This window comes from Microtus ochrogaster, unplaced genomic scaffold, assembly GCF_000317375.1.
Source record: "Microtus ochrogaster isolate Prairie Vole_2 unplaced genomic scaffold, MicOch1.0 UNK24, whole genome shotgun sequence".
NCBI classification, from domain to species: Eukaryota; Metazoa; Chordata; class Mammalia; order Rodentia; family Cricetidae; genus Microtus; species Microtus ochrogaster.
In genome coordinates, this window is record NW_004949122.1 from 3,558,241 (window position 1) to 3,572,521 (window position 14,281).

The window sequence follows — 14,281 nt, forward strand, 5'->3', positions numbered from 1 at the left end:
ACAGAATGCTGGGAGGAAGAGGAAGTGAGCTCAGACTCGACAGCTCTGCTGTCTGGAGCAGAGACGCCATGCTGCCCGCTCCCGGGCAGACACACGCTATGAAGCTCTGACCCAGGATGGACGTAGGCTAGAATCTTCCCGGTAAGACCAGTGCTACAGTTTATTAGAAATGGGTTGATCGGGATATCAGAATTAGCCAGTAAGGGCTAGAGCTAATGGGCCAAGCAGTGCTTAAATGAATACAGTTTGTGTGTTGTTATTTCAGGCATAAGCTTGCGGGCAGCGGGGTGCTGGGGACGCAGCCCCGCCGCTATTATTACTACAGGATAACTAATTTCAGTGTTGCATTATAAGAATAGAGAGGAACAGCCTAAGGTTTTAAGTCAACTAACCATAATATATTTAGTAGACTTACAGGAATTGACCAATGCAAGAGGATCTGTTACAGCTAACAATGTTAGATTTAAACAGCTTCAAGAAAGCAATATTCACATATGACATGTATTCATCGTTTGTGAAAAGAATTTTAAATTCATGTACAGTTTGTAAGAGAATTATTACTAAGGATGGAATAGAACTGACTAAAGGAGTTTTACGGCCTGCTCCACAATTACAATCATGAAGTGCCTGGTTCAGAGAAGAGCTAAGATTATTGAACAGAGTAAAGTTAGAGGTAAGGAAATCCCCCATGATGAAATTCTTGGACAAGGAAATCATGCCACTATACAAAGGCAATATATATGTGATGACCACATTCTGAATTTATACCGTAAAGCAGTTTTGAATGCTTGGGACAAAATTAGACAAAAAAGAAGGATATTGAATCATTTACTAAAATTACACAGGGTCGAAGGAAGCCTTTACACACTTTATTGACTTCAGCAGTAAATAGAATGATGCCAAATTCAGAAGCTAGACAAATAATAATTGAACCTCTGACATTTAAAAACACTAATAATCAATGCAAAAAGATAATAAGGCCAGTAAAGGCAATATCAGCACATTTGGAAGAACAGATCTAAGATACAGCTAATACTGAAACTTATAACCATGATGATACTTGGATAAAAGAGGTGATTTCTAGAAGTTTGAAGAAAGATCAAAATGTCAAGTATTTCAAATGTGGCACCTTAAAAGGGGTGTAAACAGGGAGTTCCTAGAAAAAAAATAATTATTATTTGTCTAATAATCAGTTCAGAATGGCCTTCCCTTCTGTATTATGCAGAAGGTCTAAGGAAAGCAGACAATGGACTAATGAATGTAGGTCAACAAGAGATATTCAATGCAATCCTTTGCCTTCAGGAAATCCATGAGGGGACTCTTGCAGGCCCCTATGCAGAAACGCCTTTCCAGAGCAATGAAATAATCTAAGGCTTATTGTAAAAAACCATACTGCTCTGAATAATATAAGTTATACAAAAGAGAACAAAAAAAATCAGGAGAAACCATAAAGCAAGTATTTTGGAAAACTTCTATAAATTAACAAAGACCAAAACTAAAAATATAAATAAATGATGTCAGTGGAGGTCTGGAAGATAGAGGGGGAATGTAACAACAATTTCAACAAAATCTTGGCAACCAAATTGGCTTCTTCAGAACATAAATGTTCAGATTTTAGGGATAAGAACTTTATCTCAAGTAAAGCAAAGCATGAGATGGGTGGAATGTATAAGTCCAGAAGGATAGAGAGGAATCTTAAAACCATATATATGTGGCAAACATAGCAATGAAATTATGGGGATGTGATTTGTTATAGCAATGGATTACTAAGATTAACATTCCCCCAATCATAGAAACAAACCATAAATTACTGTATGATTCTGGGGAAAATATTACAAGTTATTACAAAGAACAGTCACTGACCATTCAGGCTGTACAAGAACGGGGTACAACAGCTGTTGCTATTTTAAAGGCACCAACAACTCTACCTTTAAAATGTTTGACTGACAAACCTGTATGGGTTAAGCAATGGCCTTTAACAACAGAGAAACCGCAGCCTTTAGAACAGCTGGCAGAGAAGAAATGAAATGGTCAGCATATTGAAGGATCAACCAACCCTTGGAATTTTTCTGTATTTGTTGTTAAAAAGAAATCTGGAAAATGGAATCTAAGAGTTGTTAATAAGCTGATTTGGCCAATGGGCTCTTTACAGTCTGGAATTTCTTTGCCTTCCCTATTGCTGGGATACATAGTAAGGACCAGGTAAATAGAAAGATTGCCTTAAGCATGGATGGAAAGCAAAGCAGACATGAAAAGGGCTGAATGAAGCAAACATGAAGAAGACAACTGTAAGAATAGAGGCAGCAGCTGGAGAAAAGATGTTAAGGAAATATCAAAGTCTGATTCTTTAATAAACAGAAACAAAACTTGACTACAGAAAACAACAAACAAAAGAATCTGACACACAAACTTGTACAGAGCCACGCTGCCCCAGAGCAATCAAACCTTAAGAACTCAAAAGACATGAGGCTGTGGGTTTGCACTGATGAAGTTCTATTCTCTAAGGACTAGGATCTGGAGGTTTTATATAAGGCACTAGTCTCTGGATCACAATGAATTTGTAATCCATCATTGTTGGAGGAAACCCACTGAAAACTATAAGAGTTTTAATAAGCTATCTTCACAGGATGGCCTCCAACTTCTGGATTCACCTTCCTGACTCAGCTCTCTAAGTAGTTCAAACAACAGATATGTACCACTGTGCTTGGTTGCAAGGCATAATGGATTTTAAGCATATCCCAAAGGCCAAACTACTAAAGTGACTCCCAAAGAAAGGAAACAGAAAAGTAGAGAAACTTATAAGTATCTGAGAAGTATTTACAATTTTTCATTATCCTCATAATGAAATGAAAAGGTACACACATATTTATTGTTTGTACGAGAGAGACAGAGACTATAAAAAGGAAACATAATTAAAAGTAAACAAAGTGGTGCTAACAAGATGGCTCAGCAGTTGAGTACTAGTTGTTCTTCCAGAGGTCCTAAGTTCAATTCAAAGCAACCACATGGTGGATCACAACCATCTGTAATAGGACCTGGTTGCCCTCTTCTGGTGTGCATGAAGACAGAGAACTCATGTACATAAAAAGTGTAAGTAAATCTTTCCAAATTAAAAAAAAAAGCAAGCAAAGTATATTTTAAAGTGCTTAAAAATTTGCACACTGAAATCTTTTAGGATACCATGACCCAGAAATCCATTGAAAGGAGCTTCAAATTCAAGATTAGCATTATCTAAATGCTTACATTGTTGCAATCACTGCTTAACATGTAAACTCATATGTATAAAGTTTTGAATAGTCATGATAGAAACAGTTTTCAGTTTAATTTTTCCTCACAGGAGGTCTTTGGGGTTTTACTCTATGTCTATCCATAGGATTTTCTTGAGGTCCTGCCTCCCATTGAATCTTGAGGTCAAGAAGTCTTAGTAATCCAACTGTCTCTGTCTCAATCAGCTTTTAAGTGGGTGCTTGGGATTCAAACTCAGGTCGCAATGCATGCACAGCAAGCACTCTTACCCACCAAGTCATCATCCCAGCCCTCATTGAAGAGTTTTTATAATATCTCATTTTACTTCAAACTTATTTTCACATGAAAAATCTATTAGTACGGTTGTATGGACACTTACAACACAGCGTAGACTTTACTACAGTAAATGAGGACTCTGTACGCACGTCTTCTGATGCAGTGGATCACGCAGAACATAATACTTTCTCCACTGTTTTAATTTATCATATATTTTTAAACATAGACTTATTTAAAGAGCAGTAAGCTTGACAAATTGCCAGGGAATTAACAATACATCCTATGAAAACTTGAGCAAGTCCTTTGAAGATTTTTGAGAAAGATGGGATAAAAAGGGAGTATCTCTGTAGGCAAATTTAAGTTATTTAATCTTTCCATTAAGTCATAAAATATTTTTAACAACATAACATATATCAGGAAAAACTGAAACTTTAATTTGAAAAAGGAGATAATTTGAATTTCTAGAAATATACAGCATTTTATTTATATTTTCTCAATTTTCACAATCATATTAACAATTGCTAAAAATAAAACCTCTGATGATGTGAAGAGATACAGAAATAAAAAGTTTAATAATAAAATTTAAGCAAAATAGTTCAGGAAAGTAGATATAATTAGAAAAGAGAAGAAATGCTAGATGGTACAGGCCTGGAGCCTGGGGCTACTGAAGGACCTAAGAAAAAAAGAGCCTAAGTTTAATACCTGCCTGGGTACAGGACCAGTTCAAGGCCAAACTTGACAACTTACTGAGACACTACTGAAAAGTGAACATACAGACACAAAGAGAGACAGAAACAGGCACACAGAAGAAAGATATAGCTCAGTGACAACATGCTTAACAAGTTGAAAACACTAGATTTAATAACAGCTGTCTCCAATTAAAGAGACAAAAGTTTGTGTTAAGTTGCACACATTTTAGTAGAGCAGAATAAAACCTCACAACTTAGAATAGAACCAAGTAAATATAATAAGTGAGGTAGACTACAAAAGGTTTCCTACATAAAGTTAACAAGTGTATGGAACCTATGCCAGCTGACCTTGAAGAAACATAATGAGAGTTTAAATACAGAAATTTGAATTAATAAAATGGTAATTAATTATTATGTATTGAATTATAATCTAGTGGCTAATTATAAACAAGAATACAGTAAATCTGCTGTCTTGAAAAACCACAAACTACTGTGGGCACTAGTTTATATCTAAATAAAGTTGTTATAAATGATTGTAAAAACTCCTGCATACCTAAAGTTTGTTACACTTCTCTTGATATCAGCATGCCACAGTCTCTACCTCCAAGATGCTGGGATGAAAAGCATTCCGGGTCTTATCAGCAATATACACCTATAATCCTAGCACTATGGAAGTTAATGCAATAAGACTAAGAGTTCAAGATCAACCTTAATTGACAAGAAATTCTAAGATAGCCTAGGCTACATGACAAGACCCTGTCCCAAAATTAAAAAAGTAAAACAAAATTAGCTTTTTGAGTGAGCATTATAATTTGTACTAAAGAGCTGAAGTAAGAGAATACTTGGGTAGTAATGTGTATTAAGAACATCTTCTCCAAAATTAAAGCATTTTTAGTTTAACTCATTCTACCTACATCTCACTTTCAGGTGTATAAAAAGAAGCAAAAATATAAGATTTTCTTAAAGTGACTGTCAAATAAATGTATATTTGTTTTACATGTATATTTATAAATAGATGTTTTAACATGTCATAAAAATTTGACTTTAAATTATATATACCTCTCTTGATCAAACTGTTACTTGTATTGTGAAAGGAAAATCATTGAAAACATTCCTATTAAGACATATTCTCTAGAATACTACATGAAATTTTGGAAAAATACTTAGTAATGTAAACTAAATTTTTTCTTGGGCAATTTCATTCTCTGTGATTCATTATTATTCATAACTGCTTACTGTTTAAGAAAAAGTTTAGGAATAATTTTGTCTATACAATGACCTATTTCTCTAATATTAACCATCCTCTAGTTATCTAAAATGCTTCTACAATGAAATGACTCTGTTTGTAATAAACACTTCATTTATCACTGTATTCCCTTCAGTTTTTATATTCATACCTAAATAGTATTAATAAAATAGTTTTCTGATTTATTTCCTCTTAATGAAGTACCTATCAAGTTTTATTATATATTAGAGTCAATTAGTCATCAAAATCACTTCCATGAAATTTTACATATAAATTACAAATGTACCACAAATCATTAAGAATGTCTATGTGGATGACAGCTAAGAACCTGAACTTTTCAAGGATTAGGTGAGCTAGTGGCAGCAAAGTAAGGCAACTCCATTCAGAAATTCACAATATTGCTTAGAACAAATGTTAGTACACTAAAGATTGAAGGAACTCTTTGATTTCAATAACCTGTATTATAATCTTGGCATTGTTGAGGTAGTTGACAGGCTAACATATCACATGGGTTCACCTTCTTCTGCCATATTTAAATTCTTGAATACACTTTATAAAAATTCTTTATTTGTTTGTTGTTTTTTCAAGACAAGGTTTCTTTGAGTAGCCTTGACTGTTCTGGAACTAGCTCTGTGGGCCAGGAGGGTCTGGAGCTCAGAGAAACGCCTGCTTCTGTTTCTTTGAGTGCTATAATGCCCTACCACCACCTGGCTAGATAAAAATTCTTAACGTAATGTGAATTTAATTGATTGAAAAGTATCTCTATAAAATATTTCAAAATTCCAAAGTTTAGCCGGGCGGTGGTGGCGCACGCCTTTAATCCCAGCACTTGGGAGGCAGAGGTAGGCGGATCTCTGTGAGTTCGAGACCAGCCTGGTCTACAAGAGCTAGTTCCAGGACTGGCTCCAAAACCACAGAGAAACCCTGTCTCGAAAAAAACCAAAAGAAAAAAAAAATCCAAAGTTTATTAGATTTTAAGTTAAAGTAGCACACATTTCTTATATTCCACCACAAAACAAAAAGAGCATATAGAAGGTCCTTGTACTTCAACTCATGAACATCTGATACAGTTTGTTTTCCCCTAGACTGGCACCAAGCCAAAAACTTTTGGACTAAAGAACATATTTAATGTAGAGCATGAGACTCTTAATCTCAGGGTCTTGGGTTCGAGCCCCACGTTGGGCGCCAAATGAAGGCGGATTGGATTAATACAGACAAATTGGTATAAGTTATACAACTTTAATGTAAATAGCACACTCACGCAACCGGAGTTCCAGTGATGCACAGAAACAGGAAACAGGGCACAGCGTCTGCGTGCCCCAATTTAAGTAAACATTTGCCTGAGGCTGTCCCGCCCCCAAAAGGCAGGCTCTCTCTACAAAACTGTGAAACAGTTTCAGAATCTTATAATACATCAGAACTAGTAACTGTGATTAGTTTGTGAAGAATAAGAATAGAACCACATATTCTAAATGGAAATTAGAGCACTCAAGCAGCATGTTCCAAGTAGAAGCACACAAGTGTGTGGAAAATCTAGAAAGTGAGAAGATTCTGAGCCTCATAGGTTTTGAGAAATTTTTGATTAAATACAACTAAGCAAAATTTTCTGCACTAGAATTTCTAACAAACTTAAATAATGTCTCAATAATGTCCAATATAGGTTTACATACAACACTGCCCAAATTTACCCAACCCCTAACCATTTTCCCTCTAAAGCATTTAAGAAAGGTAGCATTTCATGTTGGAAATAATTAAATGAGGTCGAGAGTTGGAGATTGTCAGACTTAATGCAAAATGTTAACTTTAACTCAAGCCTTTATAAATACTATTGTCTTCTTTTATGCACCAAGCCAAAAACTTTTGGACTAAAGAACATATTTAACAATTCAAAAGTATATGAAATCAATTTGTACAGATATTGGAATATTATACCTCATCAAATTCTTCAGTCATTTTTCTGATGATTTCTGCATTCTGCATATTTCGAAACATCTCTATTCTGACAGTACCTGTGGAAAATAGATTTTATAGTTAATCTTTACCTCATACTAAACAATAAACCTAATCTCATCACTATTGCAAAGTTAAATAAAATTATTTGGCTTTCCTGTTCATCTCAAATTTTTCATTAATTAAAAAAATTATGAGGAGAAGTATCTTGCCTGTGTGTGTGAGTGTGTGTGTGTGTGAGTGTGAGTGTGAGTGTGAGAGAGAGAGAGAGAGAGAGAGAGAGAGAGAGAGAGAGAGAGAGAGAGAGATGCATGCAGAAGCCAGACGAAGGTATCACATTCCCTAGAATGGGAATTACAGATTGTTGTACACTACCATGTGGATGCTACAAGCCAAACCCAAGCCCTCTGAAAGAGCAGCCAATACTTTTGACTGATGAGCCATTTTTCAGTTCCTCAAATTCATTTTATACCACCTACTTTAAATGAACATATTATACAGAAACGTAACACATTTCAATTAAGTTTTTCTAAAACCACATGATTACATTCTATACAATGATTTTTTACTATCTTAATTCTTTTGAATTACTTTATGGCATAATTTTACCCCAAACATGATTATATAATTTATTAATATACTGATGTGAATTTTTTAAAATGTATTTTCAAGAAAAATCAATGTAATTTAAGCCTGGGGCTATACAGATTAGTGATAGAGCACTTGCAGAGCACAGCATACAAATGGCAACAATACAGTCCCTAGCATGGCCTCCAGGCCCCTCCCCTTCCAAACACATCAATGTAATTTTGAGACAGGAATAATGGTAGCATGCTTGTCTAGTATGCATAAAGCACCCTGAATTTGAGCTCTAGTGTTGAATAAACAAGGCATAGTGGTACATGCCAATAATCCCAGTACTTAGGAAATGAGGTAAGGGTATCGAGTTCAAGATCATTCTCTGGTACAGAGCAAGTTCCAGGACAAACTAAACTGCATAAGATGCCATCTCTAAGATCAAAGAGAAAAAACCTGTAATTTAAAGAAATTAAAAGTTTATAATGAACACTGAGGCAGTGTTGATATTTTAACCAAGGTTCACTTTTATTTGGGTAAGTGTAACATATTGAAAATTTTCATTGTTTTGTTTTTGGGGTGCGTAGGTGACTCAGTGTTAAGGGCACTTGCTGCCAAGCCTGATCCAAGTTTCATCCCTTGGACCCACATAGTGAAGAGAGAATCAACTTCTACAAGCTCTCTTCTGACCTCTACATGTGCCATGGGGCATGCTCATACACACACAAATAAATAAGCAAATAAATAAATGTAATATTTTTTAGGCACAAATTTAAGGCTTAAAGGTTTTAAAAAACAATTTTCAAATGAACAGCCCCCCAACAACCACCAGCAATTCAAGCACTTAAGAAATCATCCAATAACTATGAAAATAGTGGCCCTTACAGAACAAACATACTAAGGAGAAAATTACTCTACATGTGACCTGAATGCTAGATCATAAAAGCAATACAGTTTTACTTTTTTCTGTGACTTGTAGGGAACATCAAAGATACTGAGACTACAGAAACTTTGAAGTAAGGACTCTAAGTTTCCTGGAAAAGAGAAATTCATCCCCTAGACAAGACTTACATGACTGTGACACTGAGCAGCAAACTGAACATAGCCCTATCAGACCCAGAGAATCAGAACTACTCCATCTGAGCTGCTATAAAATTCTTGAACGACAGAAACAGTGATAATGATAAACAATTCTGTTTTTAATCAATGAATTAGATTAATGTGGCAAAAAGCAATAAACATGTAGTACAGATTTCTCAAGGATTTAATATACAGTCATCAGAAATGCATATTAAAAAAAATTCAAACTATTCTTTTTATGTGTATATATGTGGGAGTGTAAATATGTGCACAGGAATATGTGCAGGTGCATTTGTGTGGAGGCCAGACATTGACATCAAATGTCTCCATCAATTACTCTCCACCTATACCTGAGACAAAAGCTCACTAAGTCCAGAACTGATATTTGGAGTAGCCAGCTTCATTCAAGGGAGTTCCTGTTTTCGCTTGTTGTCACTGGGATGACAAACAGATGGGATTTCCTGATAACCCAGGATTCTATGTAGATTCTGGGGAGCTGAAATCCAGTTTTTATGTTTGTACAACAAGCACTTTTTCCAATTAGCCATCGCTCGTGTTCTTTGAAGTAAAAGCTCCTTAATGTTAGATGATTTTTAGAAATGATTCAAGAATTTTACTGTTTACTCAACAAAAACTGCAAACACTGATGAGAACACTCATACATAAATGGCCGCAGGTGATAAATCCCAGTTGAATAAATTTTCAAAAGCATAAAGATGCAGTACATAAACTAACAAATTATACATTAATAAAAGAATCAACAGATATACATACTAATATTGATGTTTTTTTTTTTAAAAAAAGGTTGAAGAAATAGCATCAAAACAGCAAAGTATGGGCCAGCAAGATATCTCAGGAGGTGAATATGCTTGCTTCCGGGACTGATGAAATGAGTCTGATATCGGAATCAGAATGATAAAAACTGACTCCCAGGAACTGTCCACAGACCTCCACACACTGTGACAAGCGCAAGTCCACACATATACACATATGCATAAGTACATAAAATAAGTAAATGAAATGTAATGAATTATTTTAAAAGACAGAGCATCATTCTATTTGTACAAAGCTCCAAAATGGGGCCTGAAGGAACACACCTTTAATCCTAGCACTCAGGAGGCAGAAGAATATCTTTGTGAATTTAAGGCCAGAGTGGTCTGCTTAGGGATTTCTAGGCTACTCACAGCAACACAATGAAATCCCGTCTTTAAAAAACAAACTAAATACTTCTAAAACAAGCAAACTACAGGCTAGGCGGTGGAAGCGCACGCCTTTAATCCCAGCACTTGGGAGGCAAAGGCAGGCGGATCTCAGTGAGTTCGAGGCCAGCCTGGTCTACAAGAGCTAGTTCCAGGACAGGAACCAAAAAGCTACAGAGAAACCCTGTCTTGAAAACAAAAATAAAAATAAAAACAAACAAACTGATGAAGCTGAAAGTTCTTAGCATGATCAAGTATACTTGAAGAGGAGAGATAAGAAATTCAGTGTAAAAAACTCAGAGATAGGAAAGTTATTATATATTTATTGTGACTGAAGAGGCATTAGGTAGTTACATGCATTTGTAAAAGGTCATAAAATTGAACACGGAAATATGTCAATTTTAATGTAAATTATATCTTTGTTCCATGAATCTTTTCTAATTTTAAGAATATGGCCAAATAACAACGGTCGAATCAGGAACTGGGGGGAAAATCATATTTCCTTAGAATACCCATGCCCTGTGGTTCTTCCATCCAACTCTGCAACTTAGAAACTTTAGAAACATGAAAAGCCTAAAACCTTATAAACCTAACCTTACCCGTCACTGGTTGTTTATACCCTTGGGCAAGGAGGAAAAAAAAAAAAAGAGTAAGGATAATATTAGCAATACTATTTGAATATTAACTTACACTGCTGTTAAGCTCCCGAGCACTATAAATAATGCGCTTCTCTATTTTCATGACTGGTACCTCAAGTTCAAGGAAAGTACATTTATCTGGAAGAGACATTACTAATACGGTCTCAAAAAAAAAAAAAAAAAAAAAAAACATTATTTGGAGCGTTAACACAGGAACTATCCAATGTAAATTGCTTATTAATTCAACTGCTCATTCTTCTCGACAACATGACTAAAAAAAGACTTTGATAACATCTCCAGGTTGCTATAACAGTTTTCCCTTAAATTATATTTTGTTAAAATTTAAAAAAAAAATATTCTCGTTATAGCAGCTCTATATTGTATTTAGAAACAAATTTTTTATTTTTTTCACTTTCTGTAATTTATAAGTAGACTCAGGTATTTTCAAAGTTTTATCCAATACACTACAGAATTTTACACTTTCTAACAAGAAATATATATATATATATATATATATATATATATATATATATAAACTGGGGGCATAGGATATATATATATATCCTATGCTCCCAGTAACACACTTTATAGAGTTCTACATACACCATGGCTTATTAAAATTTTCATTGCATTACTTGTTTCAAAAGTACCTAACATCCTGAGTATTTTCTTACTGAAAGTTTCTTTGAAAAGGAAAAACAAATTGCATAACTGAACACTAGCATCAAAATTAAAGAGGTGATCTTAAGACATTTGATTTGGGGCTCTTTAATTTTTTACATTCAAACCTCTCTTTGTATAAAAATGTAAATGCGTGTGTGCATGTGGGCCCATAGTTGGGAGTCAGAGGACAACTTGCAAAAGCCAGTTCTTTCTTTACCCCATGAAGGGATCAAATATGGGCTGCCAGGCTTCACACCAAACACCATTACCTGCTGAGCTACCTCCCGGGCTTTGTATTTTGGATTATAAAGATGTATATATGTCTGCTTTGGCATAATAATGAGTGACTATGATCTCAGCCTAACCTCTCTACATGATAAGACTATATGATAAGGAGAGAGGAGGGAGTGAACAACATATTTGTAATGTACTACATCCATAGAAATAAAATTCTTAAAACAAAGAAAGAGAAACACTGAGATTAAATGCTACTCTTTTAAACATTAAAAACCAACAAGAGAATCTTGAACTATTTAACTTATTACCAACATAGACAAGTGAATTAAACACACAAACACACACACACACCTTTTTGAAAAAAAAAAACATAGATTATTTGATAATGTCTTTCCAGGAAGGCAATATTTCCAATGAAGAAAAGAATTTAAAGATTCTGTTTTTAACAATAAATAATAACTTGGGATAGGCTTGGTGGCGCATACCTGTAATCCCAGCCCTTGGACTTACACAGGAAAGTTTCTGAGTTTCAGGTCATATCAAGCTATAGAGCAAAACCTTATCTCCACATAAAATGATTAAAAATGATCGTGAGAGAAAGGCTTAGTTCAACCTCTGTGGAATGTAATTTTTCAAACATTTAAGAAAACTACAAATTCATAAATTCTTTGATACTGAGACTATACTTATACAAAGCAGTCATATATTTAAAAATGTGTAAGTCATTTACAAGTATCCTGTGAATCACTGTAACAGCAAAAATTAAGAAGTGACATGCCATGTATAAAAATCACATTAGAAAAAAAACAATGCTGACAGTGGTAGCAACAGTCAGTAACTGAGTGCTTACTCACTATCTACTAACAAGCTTTCATGTCAATACATTTAATTTGCCCAACAGTTTTATGAGAATGTACTAGTCTTTCTCAATGTACAGATTTATTTTTATTATTTTTTTTAATATGAGTGTATGCCTGGTGCCTACAAGAGTCACAAGAGTCAAATCCACTAGAACTGGAGTTACAGATGGTTGTGAGCCACAAGAGGGCATGGAAGAACTGAACCTTTCTCTTAGAACCAGAAAGTAATTCCAGCAGTTGTCAAACCATTTCTACCTACAGTCTTCATATACAGAGAAAAAAGGGCCAACAGCACTAGATACCCTTATCCAAAATATCGTATATTTACCAGATTTAAGAGAATGAAATAAAGAAGTAGTAAACTGTCTCAAAAGTATGTATGTAAACATTATTATAGTATGGAGAACTGGAATCCTCTTCTTTGATGCTTCTTTCCCATTTGAAACTTTCCTTCCCCTAGGTCCTGTACTAGCCATAGTAGAAACCTAACCTTTGTCTCAGGCCAAGTAAAAATAAAAATGCATAAAGGCGACAGTTACCTGAAGAAATAAAAGACAGGAGACTAAAAACAGGTAAATTCTTGCTACCTGATAGTATAACAGTATTTCAAATAATATTATAGTTTCTAGTTTTTAATGACATCACATTGCATACTCAGAACTTGATGTCACTGACACCAAGATGTGATGAAATATAATAACCCTTCTATACTAGCAAAAAGTATTCCAAACAGCAAAGTCCTTCCAAGTGTTCTATATATGAATCATCCTTTAATTTAAAAGATTAGAGTTATAGATTTTTAATAAATATTACCTAACATTGTGATGTTAAAGGGATACTATAAACATGACAGGGCCAACTTTTGGTTCTCGTTCTCTCTCTCTCTCTCTCTCTCTCTCTCTCTCTCTCTCTCTCTGTCTTTCTCTCATGTTCATTTCCCTTTGTTCCTTCCTCTTTTCTGGCGTCCCACGGGCAGCTGAAGCTGGGTTTTGGTTTCATTCCTGCTGGGCTCACTCACCTGTCTGTCTAGCCAGAGGCTTGGGCTCTCTCTGGACATCGCCCCCATTGACTGAAGCCTGTTGACTTTCAAGTCTGTCTGCTGACCCCTCGCTGGCTGTGGGAAAGGGCTGGTTTTTCCTATGTGGTAGATGCGGGTGGGGTGGGACAGCAGGTAGGTAGGTGACATCATTCAGTTTGGAAGAGAGACTCATCAGAGCCAATGGCTGAAGTCCTCCGTGAGTAGACAGTGCTACACCATAGAACAGTTGTGTGACCTTGAACTAGTTCCTTTCAGAGCTTCTGCCACCCTGCTTTTGGGAGGCCAAACCTCAATTAGGGCTCCTTATTTATTTAAGGCAGCTGCCACAACAAGCTCCCAGATCATTCAATGGTTCTAAAGTAAAAGACGCTAAACTGGGTGTGGCAGTGTAAGCCTGTAATCCTAGTACTCAGGGGGTTGAGGCAAAAGCGCTGTGAGGTCTAGGTCATCCTCAGCTACTTATTTTCAGCCAGCCTGGGATACGTTGGGATCCTATCTCAAAAACCTGCTTAAGGGGGCTGGAGAGATGACTCAGGGGTTAAGAACACATAATAATAATAATAATAATAACTTCGAGGTGGA

The 14,281-nt window shown here is 35.4% G+C and overlaps 1 protein-coding gene across 2 annotated transcripts in view; it reads right to left on the reverse strand.

Moving 5' to 3' along the window:
- Stag1 (stromal antigen 1) overlaps positions 1 to 14,281 on the reverse strand; it is a 335,960-nt gene that overhangs the window by 172,664 nt on the left and 149,015 nt on the right. For both annotated transcript variants that reach the window (XM_005367800.3, XM_026789595.1), the window contains one exon: positions 7,390 to 7,466. In XM_005367800.3, the coding sequence (XP_005367857.1) occupies positions 7,390 to 7,466 (77 nt within the window). The remainder of the gene's footprint in view (positions 1 to 7,389; positions 7,467 to 14,281) is intronic.